Genomic DNA, 21,570 nt, shown 5'->3' on the forward strand with positions numbered 1-21,570 from the left:
CCCTACTTCCATTCTCAACCCCCTTTAATATTCTTTATGTAGCTGTTTTGTTTTTTACACAAGCCAGAGTGCAACACAGACCTGTTTAAACATCAAATGGCTTCGTATGAAACTTAATATAAGAATCTGAACTGTTGAGTGTGGTCTACTGATCTGGTCAGCTTTTGGGCTTCATTGTCTATGTCTCTTTCCTAGGCTCACATAATCCAGCCTCAAAGCTCCTTGCCTCAGACTTTACACATCACCTGGAAGGCTCTTCACCATGTCTGTCCCTTCTGTTACTCAAGTTTCACTTCAAAATCCTCTACAAAAACTTTCTTTGGCACCACAATTTCATATTTTACCCTCCATCTTTCTCCCAATGATTATCACACTTCTCTATTTTAATTTCTTCATAGTGCTTATCAGTAGAAGTAAAATTTCCTTCCTTCTTTCCTCTTTGCATTCTCCCCTCCTTATGTTTCTCACCTTCCAGATTGTAGGCTTTGTCAGAGAAGACATTTTATCCTTTTTCTTTACTTCTGTATACCCAGTTCCTGGAGAGTTGCCACAGTCCTGGCACATATAAAACACTGTGGATATGAGTATATGGGTATCTGGGTAGACGACTATACCCATTCACTTAATATATACATGATAGCAGGTAAAGTGATCAGGTTACTTCCATGAGAAACATTGAATACTATGTTTAACGTGCTCAAATAAAGAATAACTGAAAAGGGGTAGACATTTCGGAGATTTAGGAGGGAAAATACAAGAATACATGGTGCTTTGCTCAAAATTGTTTTTCTTTCTAAGCAGATTGAAGTAATAAGCAGAGTTGGGGGGGGGGTAGAATCCTAGAAGCAACAGGAAGGGTGAGAAAGAGATGGAGCAATTAACTACATGTATAAAGTGGAAATAATGGGATGGGGTGAACATAGTTCAGTAAGAATTAGATCTCTTTTTTACTCTGTAAAAGGGCCAGCACAGATTATGTGTCCACATTCAACTCTTGATTTTCTAGAAAAATACAAGGAAAAAGATCCAAAATAAGAGGGTAGTTTGAGAAAATTTTATTTTATTTTTAGAATTCAGCCAGAGGTATTTGTCACCCTTCCCAGTGTGACCATAAATAAAGTGAGTAGAACAAGACTACCCTGGTTTTGCCCTGCTTAAATACAAACTACTTTTTTGATGTGTGTTCATACACTTTTATTTTATTTTAAGATTTATTTATGTATTTGAAAGACAGAATTACAGAGGCAGAAGCAGAGAGAGAGAGAGACAGAGGTCTTCTATCTGCTAGTTCACGCCCAAGATGACCACAATAACTGGAGTTGCATTGATCTGAAGCTAGGAGCTAGGAGCTTCTCTCTGGTCTCCCATGTGGGTGCAAGGGCCCAAGGATTTGGGCCATCTTCTTTTGCTTTCCCAGGCCATAGCAGAGAGCTGGATTGAAAGTGGAGCAGACGGGACTCAAACCAGCACCCATGTGGGATGCCACCACTGCAGGTGGCAACTTTACCTGTTAAGCCACAGTGCCAGACTATATACACTTTTTTTTTTAAAGATTTTATTTATTTACTTGAGAGGTAGAGTTAGACAGTGAGAGGGAGAGACAGAGAGAAGGTCTTCCTTCTGTTGGTTCACTCTCCAATGCCCGCAATGGCTGGAGCTGTGCTGATCTGAAGCCAGGAGCCAGGTGCTTCTTCTTGGTCTACCATATGGGTGCAGGGGCCCAAGCACTTGGGCCATCTTCTACTGCTTTCCCTGGCTACAGCAGAGAGCTGGATTGGAAGAGGGGCAGCTAGGACTAGAACTGGCACCCATATGGGATGCTGGCGCCACAGGCAGAGGATTAACATACTGCACCATGGCGCCAGCCCCAATACACTTTTAATAATATGTATTTATGTTTAAATATAAGTGATGATGTTTAAAACAGAAATTTAAAAAAACAAAAGCAAAAAAATGGAGTGAATGATAAGGAAGATCTCTCTCTCTCTTCCTGTCACTTTACCTTTCAAGTAGATGACAATAAATAAAAATAAACATTTTAAAATGAAGAATAAAACAGGTTATTTGTCCCAGTTAACATATCCTTGATCAAAATGGAGAACCAGATGTGAGACCTGAAAGATGAATCTGGTATTGTTCTTACTCTAAATAAATCACTAATGACATTAAAATAGTCTGTCTTTTCCAGATAAATTAGAGAGACACTGGGAAAATAATTTTTGATTTGCACAAGAAATAATGTACTGCTTTTTAGAATGAAAACACTTGAGAATAATTTTTGTTAAGAATAATTTAAGATATTTAGGGATATTCTATTTTTGGGTAAAGTAGTTTTAAATAGGATTTTAGTAACGTATGTATGACACATATTTTTTTGAAATATCTTCTTGAAAGTTTGCTTTGAAAGTGAATCCAGTCATTCAAATTGTTTTCTCTCAAGACCCAAGAATGCCAAGGCATTGCCAGCTTTCAGTTTATCCTGAAAAAAGAAAATATTTTATTGTAAAATATTATTTATTTAAAAATTTTATCTGAGAGGCAGAGAGAGTCATAAACACATACATAGATATGGGATGGAGGGGGAGAGAGAGAAAGCGAGCGAGAGAGAAAATCTTTTACCCACTGATTTACTCCACAGATGCTTGGGATTCAGGAACTCAAGCCAGAAACCATATGGGTGGCAGGGACCCAACTACTTATTACCTCTGCCTCCTGTGTGTTAACAGGAAGCTGCAATCATGAATGGAGCCAGGACTTGAACCCAGGTACTCTGAGAGGGGTTGTGGGTATCTCAAGTGAGATCTTAACTGCAAGGCCGAATGCCTGTCCTTATTGGTTGTTTTAAAAGTACTTTACTGAGAGTCTTTATCAGGTTTTTAAAAATCAGCTCTCCAATATGAGAGAAATATTTTAGTAGGTTATACAGTGATTCTCTTATCTAAATCCTATTGGGGCATTGTTGCCCAATTGTCTGAAATCTAAATCTGAAACTTCATTGTAGGAAGAGAGGAAGAGTTTTTTGTTTTGTTTTGTTTTTGTTTTTTTGGAGAGAGAGAGAGAGAGAGAGAGAGAGAGAAAGAGAGAGAGAGAATGAGAATCCATCTCCTGGTTCACTCCCCGAATACCATAACATCTAGGAATGGGCCAGGCTGAAATCAGGAGCCTGGAACTCCATCCAGGTCTTCATGTGGGTGGCAGGGGCCCGAGTACTTGGGCCATCCCCTGCTGCTTTTCCAGGCATGTTAACCGTGAGCTGAATTGGAAGTGGAGCAGCTTGGACTAGAGCTGGTGTCTCAGACAGTGGCTTAACCTGCGGTTCCTCAGCATGAACCCAGAGAGGAAGAGCCCTCTTAGTGAAATGCCCTTCTCTGGAACCCTTTAGTGGTCCCTTCTGTGGCACTTGAGGACTATTTGGAGGTGAAGAGAGAGAAAAGTACACTTCAAGTCTGTAGGACAAGAGGGCTGAAAACAGTGCCCAGACGGCACAAAGCCGCTTCCCTACTCCTAGTGTACGCGTGGTCCTTTCATGTGGCCCTGGATATGAGGTCAGCTTTTTCAGAGCAGAAGTCTGTAGATAAAGGGTTTCAGATGAGGGTAAAAATCAGTACATTTCATAGATTGCACAGGAGAAGAGGACTCCCCAGTTTCTCTCCACCTACTCCTCTGCACAGAGTATCAAATCTGCAGGAAGAAATGATTTGAGGGGCAACTTTGTGCTATCCTGTTGATTTGTATCCAGTGTGTAAAAGACAGGCATGTAGCTGAGTTGGAAGGAGGTATGTATGCTGTTGTGAGACATCTGCACTTTTAATGGATCTCAGCCTTAAAGAGTGGTTGATTTGAGGGCCTCTTAGTAGGGTTCTTCCCTGAAGCACACTTGGGTCATCCTCCTCTAGAGATTTCAGAAGTGATTGGAACAACTATTTGCTTTACTTCTTAAAATAGGTTGGTCCCAAGTATCCTTTGGAGGGGTATTCTTTGTTGTGTTGGCTGGAGACGTGATCCTGGGGTCAAGGGATTAGGGGCTGTATCTATGTGCTGTAACCCAGCAGTTAGAGCACCTTTGGCAAATCACTCAACCTCCAAGGTTTTTTTTCTTCCTTCACATCTCTGTGGTAGGGCACACTGCCTATGGGCCTCCCAGTGTTGCTGTGCTCATCAAATGGGTTTATCTAATTTTTAAAATAAATATTTTTTTATTTGAAAAACAAACAGAGAATGGGGAGACACACAGAGAGAGATTTTCCATCTTCTGGTCCACTCCCCCAAATGGCTGCAACAGCCAGAGCTGGGCCAGGCCAAAGCCAGGAGCCAGGAGCTCTGTCCTGTTCTCCCATGTGGGTGGCAGGGGCTCAAATACTTGGGTTATCTTCTGCTGCTTTCCAGGTACATTAGCAAGGAGCTAGATCAGAAGTGGAGCAGGTTGGACTTAAAATGGTGCCCAGGTGGAATGCTGGCATTGCAGGTGACAGCTTTACCCAGTACGCCACAACACCAGCCCCTGGAAATTTCTATTTTATTTTATTTTATTTTATTTGACAGAGTTAGATAGTGAGAGAGAGAAAGACAGATAGAAAGGTCTTCCTTCCGTTGGTTCACCCCTGAAATGGCCGCTAAAGCTGGAACTATGCCGATCTGAAGCCAGGAGCCGGTGCTTCCTCCTGGTCTCCCATGTGGGTGCAGGGGCCCAAGCACTTGGGCCATCCTCCACTGCCTTCCCGGGCCACAGCAGAGAGCTGGACTGGAAGAGGAGTAACTGGGACTAGAACCCAGCGCCCATATGGGATGCCGGCACCACAGGTGGAGGATTAACCAAGTCAGCCATGGCGCCGGCCCCTGGAAATAAATTCCTTCCTTCCTTCCTTCCTTCCTTCCTTCCTTCCTTCCTTCCTTCCTTCCTTCCTTCCTTCCTTCCTTCCTTCCTTCCTTCCTTCCTTCCTTCCTTCCTTCCTTCCTTTTTTTGACAGGCAGAGTGGACTGTGAGAGACAGAGAGACAGAGAGAAAGGTCTTCCTTTGCCGTTGGTTCACCCTCTAATGTCCACTGCAGCCAGCGTGCTGCGGCTGGTGCACCGCGCTGATCTGAAGGCAGGAGCCAGGTGCTTCTCCTGGTCTCCCATGGGGTGCAGGGCCCAAGCACTTGGGCCATCCTCCACTGCTGTCCCGGGCCACAGCAGAGAGCTGGCCTGGAAAAGGGGCAACCGGGACAGAATCTGGCACCCCGACCGGGACTAGAACCCGGTGTGCCGGCACCGCAAGGGGGAGGATTAGCCTGTTGAGCCGCGGCGCCAGCCAGAAATTTATTTCTAATATTTCTATGGCTGCATAGATTCTACTGTATGATCTATTATTTATAAATGCTGCTTCCAGAATTTTATTCCAGTGTTACAATGAGTTACCTTGTATAGAATGTCATTGTGAATTTGTGACAGTATAATATTTTTATATAAAAAAAACTTGAGAGGGACAAGCACATAAGAAACAATAAAGGCATAAAATAATAATTATTATTCCATTAAATTGTTAATCAGGGAATTTGAGGTAATCTGATCTCTGCTTAATTTTGGGTAACTTTTTTCATTTTCAACATTTGTTGTAAAAAATTAAAAACATTTTGGGGCCAGCATTGTGGCATAGTGGGTAAAGCTGCTGTCTGCAGTGCCAGCATTCCATATGGGCATTGGTTTGAGTCCTGGCTGCTCCACTTCTGATCTAGCTCTCTGCTAATGTACCTGGAAAGCAGCAGAAGATGTTTGGGCCTCTGCCACCCACGTGGGAGAACAGGACAGAGCTCCTGGCTCCTGGCTTTGGCCTGGCCCAGCTGCGGCTGTTGTGACCATGTGGGGACGGAAACAGTGGATGGAGGTTCTCTCTCTCTCTCTCTCTCTCTCTCTCCCTCTCCCTCTCCCTCCCCCACCTCTCTCTCCTTCTGCCTCTTGTAACTCTGCCTTTCAAATAAACAAATAAATCTTAAAAAAATTAAAAACATCTTAATACAACCTCTTAATTTATAGGTAAATGTTTGACAATGCAAGACTTTCAGTGCCTAAAGATGAGTCAGTTCTGGAGGGGATACTTCTGTGTGAAATACTAAGGTGTTTTTCCAGTTAACAACTTGGAACTAGCACCTGGCATAGATCAACATGAACTCTTGTCATTTGTTCATGTGTTCAAGCCTGTTGAGAAAATTTAATGAGGTATTTCTCTAATGGTTAAAGCAGAGAGTTCAAGGCAACTTCTGGATTGTAAATTTAGAAGAAAGCCAAGAATTATGTAAAAGGCTTATGACTAAGACTTTTATAAGATTTATTAAGAGTTTATCCCCATAGTCTCATTTTAGACCATCTCTGACCTCTGATGAGATAGTGACTGCCAATGAAGTCCTTAGGAAGAACTTATTTATTTATTTATTTATTTTTAGAATGGAGTGGGGAAGGGGATGGCAGAGGGGAGGTAATCCGAGGACTCTGCCTCTCATTGTAAACTCATGATTCAGGAGCCTATGGAGTAGAATAATAGTGGTAGCCTTACACCACATGTTAGTATCTTTTATCCACCTTCAAAGTCATAAACACACCCACACCCCCCAGCACACAATCTTGGGGACTGCGATTTCTTAGGTCCTTGTTATTGAGACTTTATTATCCCTATCTATGTAACTAGTGTCAATATAACTCGAGAGATTGATTTGTAACAGAAATATTAAAGTAATAATTTAGGCATTTTTCTCATGATCCATCTTAATATGCAAGATTATTATGATATGGTTCCTCATACCTTTGGTCCTTGGTGTCCAGAATTGAGATCTGCTGTGCTGACTTTCAGCTATTTTATGTTCCCATGCTCTGAAGTAGTTTAGCTATTTTTGGAGACAAGGTAATAGTTGTAGGGCTATTAAGTGTAATGGTTCCTCTGTGTTTTGTTACCATATGTCCAAGTGTTCTGAACCCAAACCCAATTAGAGCAGGGAATTACAGGAAGGAGACCTTGAAGTAAAAGGCATGTACCTTTGTTTCTTCATCAAATTCTTCCATAGACTCTATCAGTTTCCCAGGTTCCAGCTCACCTAGTGGAAAGGGGTAATCTGTTCCCAGAATTACTTTATCCTGAAAAAAGGAAACATATTTTATCCATCCTTTTGTAGAATATCAAGGAGCCTCCTGTGAACTTTATATATATATTTATATATTTATTTATTATATATTTATATTTATTATATATTATATATTTATATATAAATATATATTTATACATATAAATATATATAGTTACAAACACTCCAATAGTAAAATAACAAATATATTCCTAGACATAAAACTGTTCTAAAATTTCAGATTTAATGGGTCAAATTTATTTTGCTAACATTTCCAGCAGGTGTCGCTGTTAAATTTCTTAAATTTATAAATCACACCATCTTCCTCCTTTTTTAAAAAATAGCTGAAATACACAGTGCTGAAATATGAGACAGATGCATATATTTCGTAAAACATACTGATATATTTAGATGAAATTAAGTATTCTCTCTTACATTGCAATTTATCCAAAAGTTTTTGAAAAAAATCCTGGAGGTAGAAAAGAAAAATAAAAAGCAAATAACTGGATAAAAAGCAAAACAAGAAAAAAGAAACTCACAAATAATTCCTATCTCTATAAGTTGTATCATGGTTTATTGAATGATAATGTTAAATTTCCTTTTAATACTTTGTGCAACAAAATACACAACCTTGTCAATCTACATATTTATGAAGCAGTATGTCAGAGAATATGCTGGAATCTGTATGTACCCTGGTAAAGGACAGACATAGATCCTGTTTCAGGGACCTCATAATCTAACAAGAGAAACTTTAAAGCAGTTGATAGTTTATCAAAATAAAAATAAGAAAAACACATTTTAAACCAGAAACTTAACTGTGTGCCACTTAGATATTATATACAAGGAGATAAGTTGCAAAATTTTGGTGACATTAGAAGACTAGCCAACTGACTGCCGCCGCAGCTCTAGTCCCGGTTGGGGCACCAGATTCTGTCCCGGTTGTTCCTCTTCCAGTCCAGCTCTCTGCTGTGGCCCGGGAAGGCAGTGGAAGATGCACAAGTGCTTGGGCCCTGCACCCCATGGGAGACCAGGAGGAAGCACCTGGCTCCTGGCTTCGGATTGGCGCAGTGCGCCGGCCGTATCGGCCATTTCGGGGGTGAACCAAGGGAAAGGGAGACCTTTCTCTCTGTCTCTCTCACTGTCTACTCTGCCTGTCAAAAAAAAAAAAAAAAAAAAACACACACACACACAAAAAAACAACTAGCCAACTAAATAATAGAATATCAACACTAAAAAGTTAAGAGTACTTCTTTATGCTAAAATGGAATTATCTCCAAGTTATATGGTAAAGGGGAATGATCTTGAAGTTATATTGTAAAGAAGGGGAAAAATCCAAAACAATGTTCTGCTATGCTCATATTTCTCTAAGAAGATTCTCACAGGTCCATATATATTTTTATTTACATGCTCTACTTCAGGAATGGTACCTAAGAGACATGTAACTGCTTTTGCCTCCATGGAGGAGGGCTAAGGTTTCAGAAGCAGGAAATGCCCTTTTCTTTTTAAATTTTTTGGAGATATAATCCACATGTCATAAAGTTCACTGTTTTAAATATGCAACTCAGTGGGTTTTAATATATTCTTGAGTTTGTGCAATCCCACTGATTCTGGAACATTAAAAATGTCTTATTCATCTTGTTTAATGGCAGACCATTTTTATCACTCAAAATAAACCTTATATCAAATTAAAAGTGACTCCCCTTTCTCTCTTTCCTTTAGTCCTTGAAAAACACTAATTTATTCTCTGTTTCTGCAGAATTGTTTATTTCTGGCGTTTTCAATAAGTGGAATCATGCATGTGGCCTTCTTTCATTTGCTACAATGTATTAAGATTTATCCATGTTGTAATAGAATTAATACTACATTTTCTTTTGGATTAAAAAGACCATTGTATAGACATACCACAATTGTTTATTTGTTCATAAGATGAGCAACATCTGGATTGTTTCTATTTCTTAGCTGTTATGAATAATGCTGCTATGAACATTTGTATTCAAGTTTGTGTGCACATGTGTGTGTGTATGTATGTTTATGTATATACATATATTTTTATTTCTCCTGGGTATATACCTAAAAGTGGAATTGCTGAGTTGTAAGATACGTCCATTTTTAACAGTTTGAGTAATTTCCACAGTAGTTGTGGTGATCTACATTCTCCCCAGCAGGGTATGGAGGGTTCCAGTTTCTCCAAATCCACACCAACACTTGTTATTGTCCATCTCTGGATTATAGCCACCCCAGTGGATGTGAAGTGGTATCTGACTGTAGCTTTAATTTGCATTTCTCTTGATCAGTTACGTTGAACACGTTCCCATATGCTTCCTGATCCATTTGTATGTCTTCTTTACAGAAATGTCTCTATCAAGATCCTTTGAAGAGAGGAGAGGGCCCATTCTGAAATCCGTAAAAACTCCAGTCTGAATGCAGGCTGGGCTCTCGGATGTTTACTGAGATACCCGACTGGTTTGTCAGGTGGACTCGTCATTATTTCTTTTCACTAAACTCTGCTTGAATATTTAAAAAATATCCTTTGTGTCTGTTCATATCCATTTTGCTATCTTTTTATTACTGAGTCATAAGTATTCTTTATATGCAAGTATACTTCAAAAAATTCATGGGGAAATGGAATTAAAAGATAAGTCTATTTTGGTGCAAACATTTTGAAATTTATGCATAGCTTTTTCATAATACAGATTTTATATAAGTTTTTTTGGAGAGTCAACTGTGATTCTTAATTTATTTTTATTTATTTTTTTCCCAGAAACCTTTTATACAAGGTATATAAACTTCATGCATTTCATAAATACAATTTTAGGAACATAGTGATTCTTCCCACCCTACCTCCACTTCTACCCTTTTTCCTCCTCCCTTTCCTATTCCCATTCTTATTTTTTACTAAGATCTATTTTCAATTAACTTTATAAACATAAGATTAACTCTATATTATTATGAAAAAAACTGGCAAGGGATGTTCAAAGTCATCGCATCTCATTGTCAATTTCACTTCTTTATATACAGTTTTAAAGACTCTTCATATGCATAGATTTCAAAAAGTTTTTGCATCAAAATAAGCTTAAAACTTAACTGTGTTTTTGAAAATCTTTTTGTAGTACCCTTGTATTTTAGATACTATAGCTTTATCAGATGCATGATTTGCAAATGTTTTCTGTATTATATGGATTGTCATTTTCACTTTCTTAGAATTACCTTTTGAAACACTAGAGTTTTTAATATTGGTGACATTTTCATCCAGTTTTTTCTTTGAATGTTTGTGCTTTTGGTGTTATATCAAAGAAATCATTGCTTAATCCAAAGTTACACCTGTTTTTCCCCCAGTAGTTTGTGGTTTTAGCTCTTTTAAGGTTTTGATCCATTTGGAGTAAATTTTTGTGTATGGTGTAAAGAAGAAGGAATCCAGTTTTATTATGTTTTACATGTGGATATTCAGTTGTCTAATAACCACATATTGAAAAGGCTATTCTTCATTGAATTGTACTGGGACTCTTGTTGAAAATTAATTGATCCTTGTGATATCTGTAGGCCAATACAGCTTGGTCTTGATTACTGTGGCTGTATAGAAAGTTTTGAAATTGGGAATATGAGTCCAACTTTGTTCTTTTTCTTTTTTTTTTTTTTTTAAGAATTTATTTATTTATTTGAGAGGCAGAATTACAGATAGAGAGAGGGAGAGACAGAGAAAAAGGCCTTCCATCTGCTGGTTCACTTCCCCAGTGACCATGACAGCCAGAGCTAGGCTGATCCAAAGCCAGGAGCCAGGAGCTTCTTCTGGTCTCCCATATGGGTGCAGGGGTCCAAGCACTTGGGCCATCCTTCTCTGCCTTCCCAGGCCATAAACAGAGAGCTGGATAGGGAGAGGAGCAGCCAGGACACAAGCCAGCGCCCGTATGGGATGCTGGGACCGCAGGCAGAGGCTTAAACTATTACGCCACAGTGCTGGCCCCATTTTTCTCTTCTCTTCTCTTCTCTTCTCTTCTCTTCTCTTCTCTTCTCTTCTCTTCTCTTCTCTTCTCTTCTCTTTTCTCTTTCATTCATTCATTCTTTTTAAGATATACTTTTATATTCAGAGAGAGAAGGAGAGACAGAGAAAGATATCTTCTATCTGCTCATTTCATCACCAAATGGCTAAAACCAAGAACCAGGGACTCCATTTGGGAACTCCAAATGGGTTTGGAGGGGCCTGAGTAATTGGGCCGTCTTCTGCTGCTTTCCAAGGCACATTAGCAGGAAGCCGGATTGGAAGTGGAACAGCCAGGACTCCAACTGGTGTTCTGAAATGGGATGCTGGAGCGGTACTAGTTCTTTTTGAAGGTTGTTTTGACTATTTTGGGTCCCTTGCATTTCTGCTTGAATTATAGGGTTAACTTTTCAGTTTCTGTCCAAATCTGGAATTTGTATAGGAATTGCCTTGGATTGGTAGATGAATTTGTTGCCATTTAACAATATTTAGTTTTCCAATTAATGAACATGAGTTGTGTTTTCATCTATTCAGGTCTTCTTTAATTTTCTTCAACAGTATTTTTTAGTTTATAGTGTATGTCTTGTTCTCCTTTTTGTATTTTTCTGAAGGTTTAATTCTTTTTAAACAATGTGTCCTTAATTTCATTTATGGAATGTTCACTGCTAGTATATAGGAAAACAATTTTTAATCTATACCTAATAGTTTATTTGTGGATTTTTTATTATTTTCTATATATAAGGCCATATAATCTGTAAAAGGGGGAAATTTTGCTTCTGTCCTTCCAATAGGGATGCCTTTTATTTATTTTTCTTTTCTTTTTTTTTTTTTAAAGATTTATTCATTTATTTGAAAGTCAGAGTTACACAGAGAGAGGAGAGGCAGAGAGAGAGAGAGGTCTTTGATCCAATGGTTCACTCTCCAGTTGGCCACAACGGCTGGAGCTGTGCCCATCTGAAGCCAGGAGCCAGGAACCAGGAGCTTCTTCCAGGTCTCCATGTGGGTGCAGGGGCCCAAGGACTTGGGCCATCTTCTCCTGCTTTCCCAGGCCATAGCAGAGAGCTGGATCAGAAGTGGAGCAGCCGGGTCTCGAACCGACGCCCATATGGGATGCTGGTGCTTAGGCCAGGGCATTAACCCACTGTGCCACAACCCACGGGCCCTTATTTATTTTTCTTTTCTAATTGCCTTGCCTGGAGCCTCAAGTACTATACTGAAAGAAGTGATAAGAGTGGAGCCTTTTAGTTTTTCACCATTAAGTATGATACCAGTTATAGGTTTTTCATAGATATGATTTATCAATTTAAGGAGGTTAGCTTCTGTTTTGTTGAGAATTTTTTTATAGAGGGCTATTGGATCATGTTAAATGAATTGTCTTCATCTGCTTAGATGATTGTATAGTTTTTTAGCTTTATTCTATTAATATTGTGGATTATATTGCCCAGGGAGGTAGCAGGTGATGGCTCAAATGCTTGGGACCCTGTCACCTACCTGGGAGACCTGGATGGAGTTCCAGCCTTCTGGTTTTGGTCTGGCCCAGACCTGACTGTTAAAGTCATTTAGGGAGTGAACTAGCCAATGCAAGATCTTTGTCTTTCTGTCTGCCTTCTAAGTAAAATGAAAAAGAAATAAGTAAAAATTTTAAATTACTACTCTAGTCTCTTTACTTATTTATTTATTTTTTGACAGGCAGAGTTAGATAGTGAGAGAGAGAGAGAGAGAGACAGAGAGAAAGGTCTTCCTTCGCTGGTTCACCCCCCAAATGGCCGCTACCGCCAGCGCGCTACACTGATCTGAAGCCAGGAGCCAGGTGCTTCCTCCTGGTCTCCCATATGGGTGCAGGGCCCAAGCACTTGGGCCATCCTCCACTGCCTTCCCAGGCCATAGCAGAGAGCTAGACTGGAAGAGGAACAACTGGGACAGAATCCGGCTTCCCAACTTGGACTAGAACCTGGGATGCCGGTGCCGCAGGCGGAGGATTAGCCTAGTGAGCCGTGGCGCCGGCCTAGTCTCTTTACTTATTATAGGTATATTTGGAATTTCTGTTCTTCTTGAGTCAGCTTCAGCAGTCTTTTTAGGACTGTCTTCATTTCATTTAGGTTATCTAATGTGTTGGCATATAATTGCTCATAGCTTTCACTTATCACTCTTCTAATTTTTATAAGGTCTATAATAATGTCCTCCTGTTCCATTTCTAATATTAGTAATTTGAGTATTCTTTTATTTTTCTTGATCAACCTAGCTAAAGGTTTACCAATTTTGTTGATTTTTCAAAGAACCAAGGTTTTTTTTTATTTTCTCTACTGTTTTTCTGTGATATATTTCTTTCATATATCTGTTCCAATATTTATTATATCCTTACTTATGCTTGCTTAGGGTATAGTTTATTCTGTTTTTCTTCTTTCTTAAGGTACAAACTGAGCTTTTCTATCTTTTTCCTTTTTATTATAAGCATTTTACAGCTATACATTTTCCACATGAGATGTTATGTTTTTGTACTGAATTCATGTTAAATATTTTTTCATCTCCATCACGATTTCTTCTTTGCCTAGTGTCCTTTATTTTCAGCCTGAATAACTCCCTTTAGCATTTATTTTAAAAATACTTATTTATTTGTTTGAGAGACAGACAAGATTGTTCACATCTGCTGGTTACTCCCCAAAAGCCCACAGTGGCCATGGCTAGGCTGAAGCCAGAAGCTGGGAACTTGATTTAGATCTCTCAAATTGTTGCTTGGTTAATGGGACACAAATGGTTAACTCTGCACCTGATAGAATTGGGTGCAAGCAAAATGACACTGTGGTATTTCATTGCCTAAAATTCTGCTGGCTTGTTTTATAGTTCTTTGCCAGGGACATAGGCTGATAAGACCACAGTGTATGTACATCGTTGATTCTAATAAACACCTGCCACGGGAGCTTCTTGCACATGCAGGCCCACTTGATCGCAGTGGATGTGGGTGTTTGCAAGAACACAGGACCCTTTCCTAGGCAAAGAGCATAAAAGGACATCTGCCCCCAACTCGGAGGGGCTGAGGCCTTACTTCTGACCTCCCCACTTGCTGTCCAAGTGGGCTACAGTCCGACATTACTGTGCGGTCCTTTTTGAGTAAAAGTCTTTCCCATTTTGACCAGTTGTCTCTACACCTTCTTTGGACCTATATCTTACACCTAACACACTGGGTGGCAGAAAGTGAACTACTTGAGCTATCATTGCTGCCTCCCGGGTCTTGCATTATCAGGAAGCTGGAGTCAGAAGCTGGAGGCAGGTACTGAGTCCAGGCTAAACACCTGGCCCCCCCCCCCCCCACATTTCTTGTATAGTACTCTACTAGTAGTAAACTCTCCCAGTTTTTATTTATCTGGCAATGTCTTAATTTCTACTTCACTCTTGAAGGATAGTTTGGCTTCATAAAGAATTTTTAGTTTGGGACCAGCATTGTGGTGCTGTGGATTAAGCTGTCATTTGCCATGCTGGCATCCCATATTAGAGTGCTGGTTTGAGTCCCAGCTGCTCTGCTTCTGATCTAGTTTCCCATTAATGCTCTTGGGAAGGCAACAGAAGATGGGTCAAGTGCTTGGGCCCCTGCCACCACATGGGAGACAGGATGGAGTGTCAGTTCCTGGCTTTGGCCTGGTTTAAACTTGGCTGTTGTGGCTATCTGGGGAGTGAACAAGCAGATGGAAGATCTTTCTGTCTGTCTCTGTCTCTGTTGCTCTGTCTTTCAAATGAATACATAAATCTCTTTTTTAAAAAGTATTTTGAGTTTATATTTTTTCTCCTTTTCATTACTTTAAGTATGTCTCCTGCTGCCTGCCTTCTTGTCCTCCATGGTTTCTGATGAGGGCTGGGGACAGGGCCATAGGGGATATCAGCACTGGGGTGTAGTAGGTGCAGAAATGGAGGATAGCAGGAGGCTGCATTGAAGAAGCAGAGTGAGGTGAATCAAGAACCAAAAAAAGTGGCATTAGAAGAAAATTCAACAGGAGATATTTGAAGAAAAGGTATTGATTCAGTATTGCTTAAGAAGAACTGAAGAGTGGCTGTTGGATTTGGTGGCTTTATTAAGTGTACTTGCAGTGAACGCAGGGAATGTGAAAGGTACTAGATGAAAAAGTGAATGGTGAAAAAGTAGAAACTTCAGGTGTTAACTAGTCTTTTCTTTAAATGATTATTTATTTATTTACTTGACAGGTAAAGTTAAAGACAGTGAGAGGGAGAGGCAGAAGTCTTCCATTGCTAGTTCACTCCCCAAATGGCTGCAGTGGCCAGGGCTGGGCTAATCTGAAGCCAGGAGCCAGGAGCTTCCTCTGGGTCTCCTACACGGGTGCAGGAGCCCAAGGACTTGGGTCATCTTCTACTGATTTCCCGGCCATAGCAGAGAGCTGGATCAGAAGAGGAACAGCTGGGACTAGAACCGGTGCCCATATGGGATGCCGGCACCGTGGACAGAGGATTAACCTACTGCACCACAGCGCTGGCCCTGTTAACTACTCCTAATTCCTAGTGTAGCTGCGCTTCTTTTTGTGTTGCTTGGCAGCATCACCCTTAAGCAAGTGCTAGTTCCTAAACCTCAAACCCTAAGCATGTGGCTACCTGCCAGACACCTCTTGGCTGCCTCACCAACAATTAACACTCAATGTGCTCTTTAATATTAAACACCTCATCTAAATATTCAACATCATGCTCATTTTCTCTCTCTCTCTTACCTTGGCTGTCTCCCCCACCAAATCTTGCTACATTCTGAAATCTCCAGATCTACTCTCCATCTTCCTCCTCCCCTGTCTGTCCCCTGGAGGCTGAGCTGTAGCACTACACAGAAGGCTCCCTTCACCTCCACCTTCTATGTGGGTCTAGCTAAGGAGCAATGCAGGCAGGGGATTGGAAAATGGGAGAAAAGTATTTATCCCCAGCTCTCTCCCGTGGAATCATCCAGAGTCCCTCCAAATGCTGTCACCTCCCATTTTTTTTTTTTTTTCTTATTCGAAAGGCAAAGAGAGACAGGGACAGAAAAAGAGACAGAAAGGCATCTTTCATCTGCTGGTTCGTTCACTCCCCAAATGCCCACAACAGTTGGGACCGGGTCAGGCCAAAGCCAGGAGCCAGGAACTCCTTGTGGGTCTCACATGTGGGTGGCGGGAACTCAACTACTTGGGCTCTCACCTGCCACCTCCTGGAGTGTGCATTAGCAGGAAGCTGAGATCAGCAGCAGAGCCAGTGCTGCAATGCAGGCACTCTGATACGAGAAGCGGCTGTCCTAAGCAGCATCTTAACTGCTGTGCCGAATGCCTGCCCCTCAGCAGGCCCTTTTTACAGAGCCCTCTCTGCCTTTAAGTTTCGGCCTGGAATGGTAACGGAGCTTTTGTAATATCCTGGTCCTTTGTAAGTAATCCCTTCCTTAATTTCTCTTATGTTCTCCCAAGTCACTATGTTGTTTTCTTTTCTGCGGGAGCCTTTACTGAGTCACACTGTGTTCTAGTTCCACCAAGCAGTTTATGGTTTCCTGACTTTAATGGGTTGATTCCTCTGTTGGAATACCTTTCTAGCCCAAACTTTTTTATTATTTAATTGATTCATTAATGAGGAGGGCAATTTTTTATTTTGACAGTTTGTCAAGCTGACAGAAATAATGCAAGAAAATTCAAGGATCTGCCATTTAACCTTTAACCCAGATTCATCTTGGTATAGATGTTTATGTAGATATGTAAATTTTATGAATCATGTGTAAGTTCCTGTGGGGTGGGTCCTATTATTATCCCATTGAGCAGATGAGGTAACAAAGATAGCTCATTTTCCTAGAGTCAAGCTAGTGTGTGGTGGAGCCAGGTTTGTGTCTTCATCTCCTTCAGTCAGCTAAAAACCGGTACAGAGGGCCAGCTCTGTGGGTGCCATAGCAGTAAAGCTGCCCAGCACCTGCATCCTGTATGGACGTTAGTTCCAGTCCTGCTTGTTCCACTGCTGATACAATTCCTAGCTAATGCTCCTGGGAAAGCAGCAGAAGAAGGCCTAAGACCTTGGGCCCCTGCACCCATGTGGGAGACCTGAAAGAAGTCACTAGATTCCTGGCTTCAAATTGGCCCAGATCTGGCCGTTCTAGCCAATTGAGAAATGAACCAGTGGGTAGACTCTCTCTCTCTCTCTCTCTTTCTTTTTCTGTAACTTTGCCTTTCTCTCTGTAATACTGCCTTTCAAATAAATAAATAAATAAAGCTATATTTTTAAACAAGAAAAAAAAACTGAAGTAGAAACTGTCTCCATCTCTGAGCACAGGCCTGGTATCCAGTAGTTATTTATTGAGTTAAGCAGGGCTTATACTGTGGTTTTCAAACACATCTCCAAGATTCCAGTCTCAGGTACTTCAGTCATCACTAAACACTAGAGAATGGTCTTTTAAAAACAGCAGATTGATCACAATGGATCTATGCTTAACATCCTTCACCAGTTTCCTGTTGTGGGCCAGCATTGTGGTGCAGCTGGTTAAGTGGCCACTTGTGACATGGACATCCTATACTGGGGCGCCGGTTTGAGTCCTGTCTGCTCTGCATCTGATCCAGCTCCCTGCTAATGCTCCTGGGAGGCAACAGAACATGGCCCAAGTACTGCGATCTCAGCTACCATGTGGGAGGCCTGGATGGAATTCTAGGCTCCTGGCTTCGGCCTGCTCCACCCCAGTCATTGTGACCATTTGGGAATGAATCAATGAATGGAAGATCTCTCTCTCTTTCCCTTTCCCTCTCCCTCAGTCGCTCTGCCTTTCAAATAGATAAATCTAAAAAAAAAAAATTTCCGTTGCTCAAAAGGTGAAGCTGAAATTCCTTAGAGTGAAATAAGTGGCCCCTAATAAACGTAAGGAAGGAATTGGTTACAGATGGGAAATGGAACAAAAGTTTGTGGTATGATTGTGACGTGCTGCTTTTCATGGGGGGTTTATTAGCTTTTAAATAAATAAACAAAACATTTAAAAAGTCTTATATGTAGTCTAGGATGATTTAAAATGTGCAAGGGTTATTTGCAAAATATGTATTTTTATATAAGGGGTTTGAGCATCTGCAGATTTTATTATCTGCAGAGAGTCCTGGAACCTACCTTTTTGGATACTGAGTGAGGAATATATTAGTCTTTTTAAAATTTTTAAATTAATTTATTCTCATTTTATTTGAGAGGCAGAGAGAAAGAGAAGCAGACAGACACAGAGATGTAGACAAAGATAGACATAGAGATAGAGATCTTTTATCCACTAGTTCACACGCCAAATGCCCGCAATAGCCAGGACTGGGTCAGGCTGAAATCAGGAACCCAGAACTCCATCCAGGTCTCCCATGTGGGTGATAGGGACCAAAACATTTGGGCCATCATCTGCTGTCTCCAAGGATTTGCATTAGCAGGAAGCTGCAATCAGTGGAGTGGGAACTGGAATCAGGCACTCTGATATGGGGAGTAGTTGTTCCAAGTGGTGTCGTATTAAGTGCTGGGCCGTGTTTATACTAATCTCGAGACCTGTGTAGAATCTTTAACCAATAATACAAAGAGGGGGTCAGCGCTATGGCACAGCTGGTTAATGCCCTGGCCTGAAGTGCTGGCATCCCATATGGGTGCCGGTTCTAGTCCCAGCTGCTCCTCTTCCAATCCAGCTCTCTGTCGTGGCCTGGGATAGCAGTAGAAGATGGCCCAAGTCCTTGGGCCGCTGCACTGGCGTGGAGACTTGGAAGAAGCTCCTGTCTCGTGGCTACGAATTGGCGCAGCTCTGTCTGTTGCGGCCATCTGGGGAGTGGACCAGCAGTTGGAAGACCTCTCTCTGTCTCTACCTCTTTCTGTAACTCTGTCTTTCAAATAAATAAATAAATAAATCTTTAAAAAAAAATACAAAGAAGCTATTAGCTAGATTTCTTGTTCTTCTTTCCTAAAATCCAGTCTAACATAGCTAACCATTTTGATGCCCTATAAATATTTCTAGAAAGATGGATTCTTTGAATTAGACTTTGCAGAAAGTTTCTTCTTTTGAGACAAGTTTGGAATAAAATTCTGACACATGATTGTAATCAAATTAAGAATTGATTTATCAGTGTATATAGGTTGAAGGAATAAGTGTTTGAATTTATGTAACAAGGAAGTCTGATTGTAACTAGGCCTGAAATACTAAATGCATTTAAGTACTCTAAATTTTAGCTGCTGTGAGGATGACATTTTGATTTCTACCAAAAAATATTTTCCTAGGTTTGCAAATATCTGAAGTATTGTGGAAAAGTACATTAGAAAATTTAGAGGAAGGCCATGATAGGCTAACCATTCTGTTTCTAGATTTCTGTATTCATTACTATATGAAACCAAGCAAATGCACCTGCTGACAGAAGCCCTGAAGACCCAGTTATGTCTGTGCACATCTGTGCCAACAGCTGATCTCAGCCTGAACTGTCTGCTTCATATTCACTAGAGGTTCATTTGTCCTTATTTCTAACTTCCTCTTGCTAAAGCTGTTTACAATTCCAAAATACAACATAATTTTTAAAAGTCCCATGCTTATATTACATTTGTCAACTTCATCAGCATGGAAATGAAATCGAGGAATTAATTTTGCTTCCAGTCAACAATTCTTCCATTTCATATCATGGCTTTCTCAGTGCGCCGGCCCCACTTCTGGCAAACTTTTGATTATTGAGAACTTGCTAGTAATTTTATAAGGGAGAGGGAAGTAGGCTTGAAAGAGCTAAAAATGAAATTCTTGTTAATTGAGTTTCTAGTTCAGTGGGGGCAGAGATAGCAGCAGGTGAAATGGAGGAGGGGAAGGGATTCCTCAAGAGTGTATGGTCAAGGCCGGAGCTGTGGTACAGTGAGTGAAGCCACCACCTGCAGTGCTGGAATCCCATAAGGGCACTGGTTTAAGTACTGGCTGCTCCACTTTTGATCCAGCTCTCTGCTATGGCCTGGGAAAGCAGTAGAAGATGGGCCAAGTCCTTGGGCCCCTGCACTCGTATGGGAGACCTGGAAGGAGCTCCTGGCTCCTGGCTTCGGATTGGCCCAGTTCTGGCTGTTGCTGCCATTTGAAGAGTGAACAGTGGATGGAAAACCTCTCTCTCTGAGAGAGAGAGAGAGAGAGAGAGAGAGAGAGGGAGGGAGAAAGAGAGGTTTTCCATCTGCTGCTTCACTCTCCAAATGGCTGCAATGGCCAGAGCTGCTCTGATCCAAAGCCAGGAGCCAGGAGATTCCTCCGGGTCTCCCATGTGGGTGCAGGGGTCCAAGGACTTGGGCCATCTTCTGCCACTTCCCCAGGCCATAGCAGAGAGCTGGATTGGAAGTGGAACAGCCAAGTCTCAAACTGGCGGCCTTATGGGATGCTGACGCTTCAGGTCAAGATGTTAACCTGCTGTGCCACAGTGCCAGCCCCATCAAATAAATAAATCTTTTTTTTTTTTTTTTTTTTTTTTTTTTTTTTTTTTAAAAAGAGTTGTATGGTTCTGGACGGTGAAGGTCATGTACTCTACTGCTTATTCCCTGTCTTTACTTGATAGATGCTTAAAAAATACTTGGGTTAAAAATACTTTTTCTGTTGTTATTTCTATCATTGGTTATCTAATAGCTGCAAATTGATTATGGTATTCCTTATATTGGTTCACTCCCCAAATGGCTGCAATGGCTGGAACTGTGCTGATCTGAAACCAGGAGCCAGGAGCTTCTTCCAGGTCTCCCATACGAGTGCAGGGGCCCAAGGACTTGGCCCATCTTTTACTGCTTTCCCAGGCCATAGCAGAGAGCTGGATCAAAAGTGGAGCAGCCAGTACTTAAACCAGCGCCCTTATGGGATGCCCGCACCGCAGGTGGAGGATTAACCTAGTGCGCAATGGCACCGGCCCCAAGGTTCCTAAGAAACATACCAGAGCCTGGTTCCCTAAAAGCTGAACTTTCTTCCATATGATTAAGATTCTATTTCGTGGCTGGTGCTGGTGTTGTAGCAAAGCAGGTTAAGTCACTAGCACATGGGTGCTGGTTCAAGTCCTGACTGCTATGCTTCCAATCCATTACCTTGTTTAAGTGTCTGGAAAGCAGTGACAGACAGCTCATGAGCTTGGACCCCTGCCCTGTTTTGGGAGACCCAGATGGAGTTCTAGGTTCCTGGCTTCAGCCTGGCCCAGCCCTGGTTGCTGTGGTCATTTGGGGAGTAAACCATCAGATGGAAGATCTCTCTCTTTCTTTCTAATAGCCTTTCAAGTAAAGAAATAATTTTTTTTTAAAAGATTCTATTCTCTGGGATCCACTATATAGTTAACCAATTTTTAAAAATATCTCTGTTACTGTAGCCTTCCACAGCATCTGCGTTTTTATTAGGACCTTTCTAAAGACTCTGTTAAGAAATAATTCTATTGGTGGGCATTTGAGGTGCCTTGGCTGCCTCGTGTGGGATCCTCAAATTCTACCTTCTAGACAGATACTGGCTCTCCTTACTAGGCACTAAAGCAGTGGGTAATCTTGATGGATTTCTCAGCACCAACATTATGCTCCAACATATAT

The 21,570-nt window shown here is 41.1% G+C and overlaps 1 protein-coding gene and 1 long non-coding RNA gene across 8 annotated transcripts in view; one reads left to right on the forward strand and one right to left on the reverse strand.

Moving 5' to 3' along the window:
• LOC127491784 (uncharacterized) overlaps positions 1–21,570 on the forward strand; it is a 47,721-nt gene that overhangs the window by 9,266 nt on the left and 16,885 nt on the right. For both annotated transcript variants that reach the window (XR_011387310.2, XR_011387311.2), the window contains exon 2: positions 9,442–9,563. This is a non-coding gene — a long non-coding RNA (uncharacterized LOC127491784). The remainder of the gene's footprint in view (positions 1–9,441; positions 9,564–21,570) is intronic.
• The window catches only part of ACMSD (aminocarboxymuconate semialdehyde decarboxylase), a 73,856-nt gene that overhangs the window by 7,946 nt on the left and 44,340 nt on the right, over positions 1–21,570 (reverse strand). For 2 of the 6 annotated variants that reach the window (XM_089329295.1, XM_008258508.5), the window contains 2 exons: positions 7,006–7,104; positions 1,044–2,479 (listed from right to left, as the gene is read on the reverse strand). In XM_089329295.1, coding sequence (XP_089185421.1) covers positions 2,417–2,479; positions 7,006–7,104 — 162 coding nt within the window. In that variant the 3' untranslated portion in view covers positions 1,044–2,416. Of the gene's footprint in view, positions 1–1,043; positions 2,480–5,946; positions 6,499–6,775; positions 6,858–7,005; positions 7,105–21,570 lie in introns of those variants that run through there. The other 4 variants (XM_017342804.4, XM_089329294.1, XM_008258507.5 and 1 more) reach the window with 4 other exon arrangements.

The sequence above is a fragment of the Oryctolagus cuniculus genome, chromosome 3 (genome assembly GCF_051225735.1).
Source record: "Oryctolagus cuniculus isolate XC-2025 breed Fujian yellow rabbit chromosome 3, ASM5122573v1, whole genome shotgun sequence".
In the NCBI taxonomy this organism is placed as follows: domain Eukaryota; kingdom Metazoa; phylum Chordata; class Mammalia; order Lagomorpha; family Leporidae; genus Oryctolagus; species Oryctolagus cuniculus.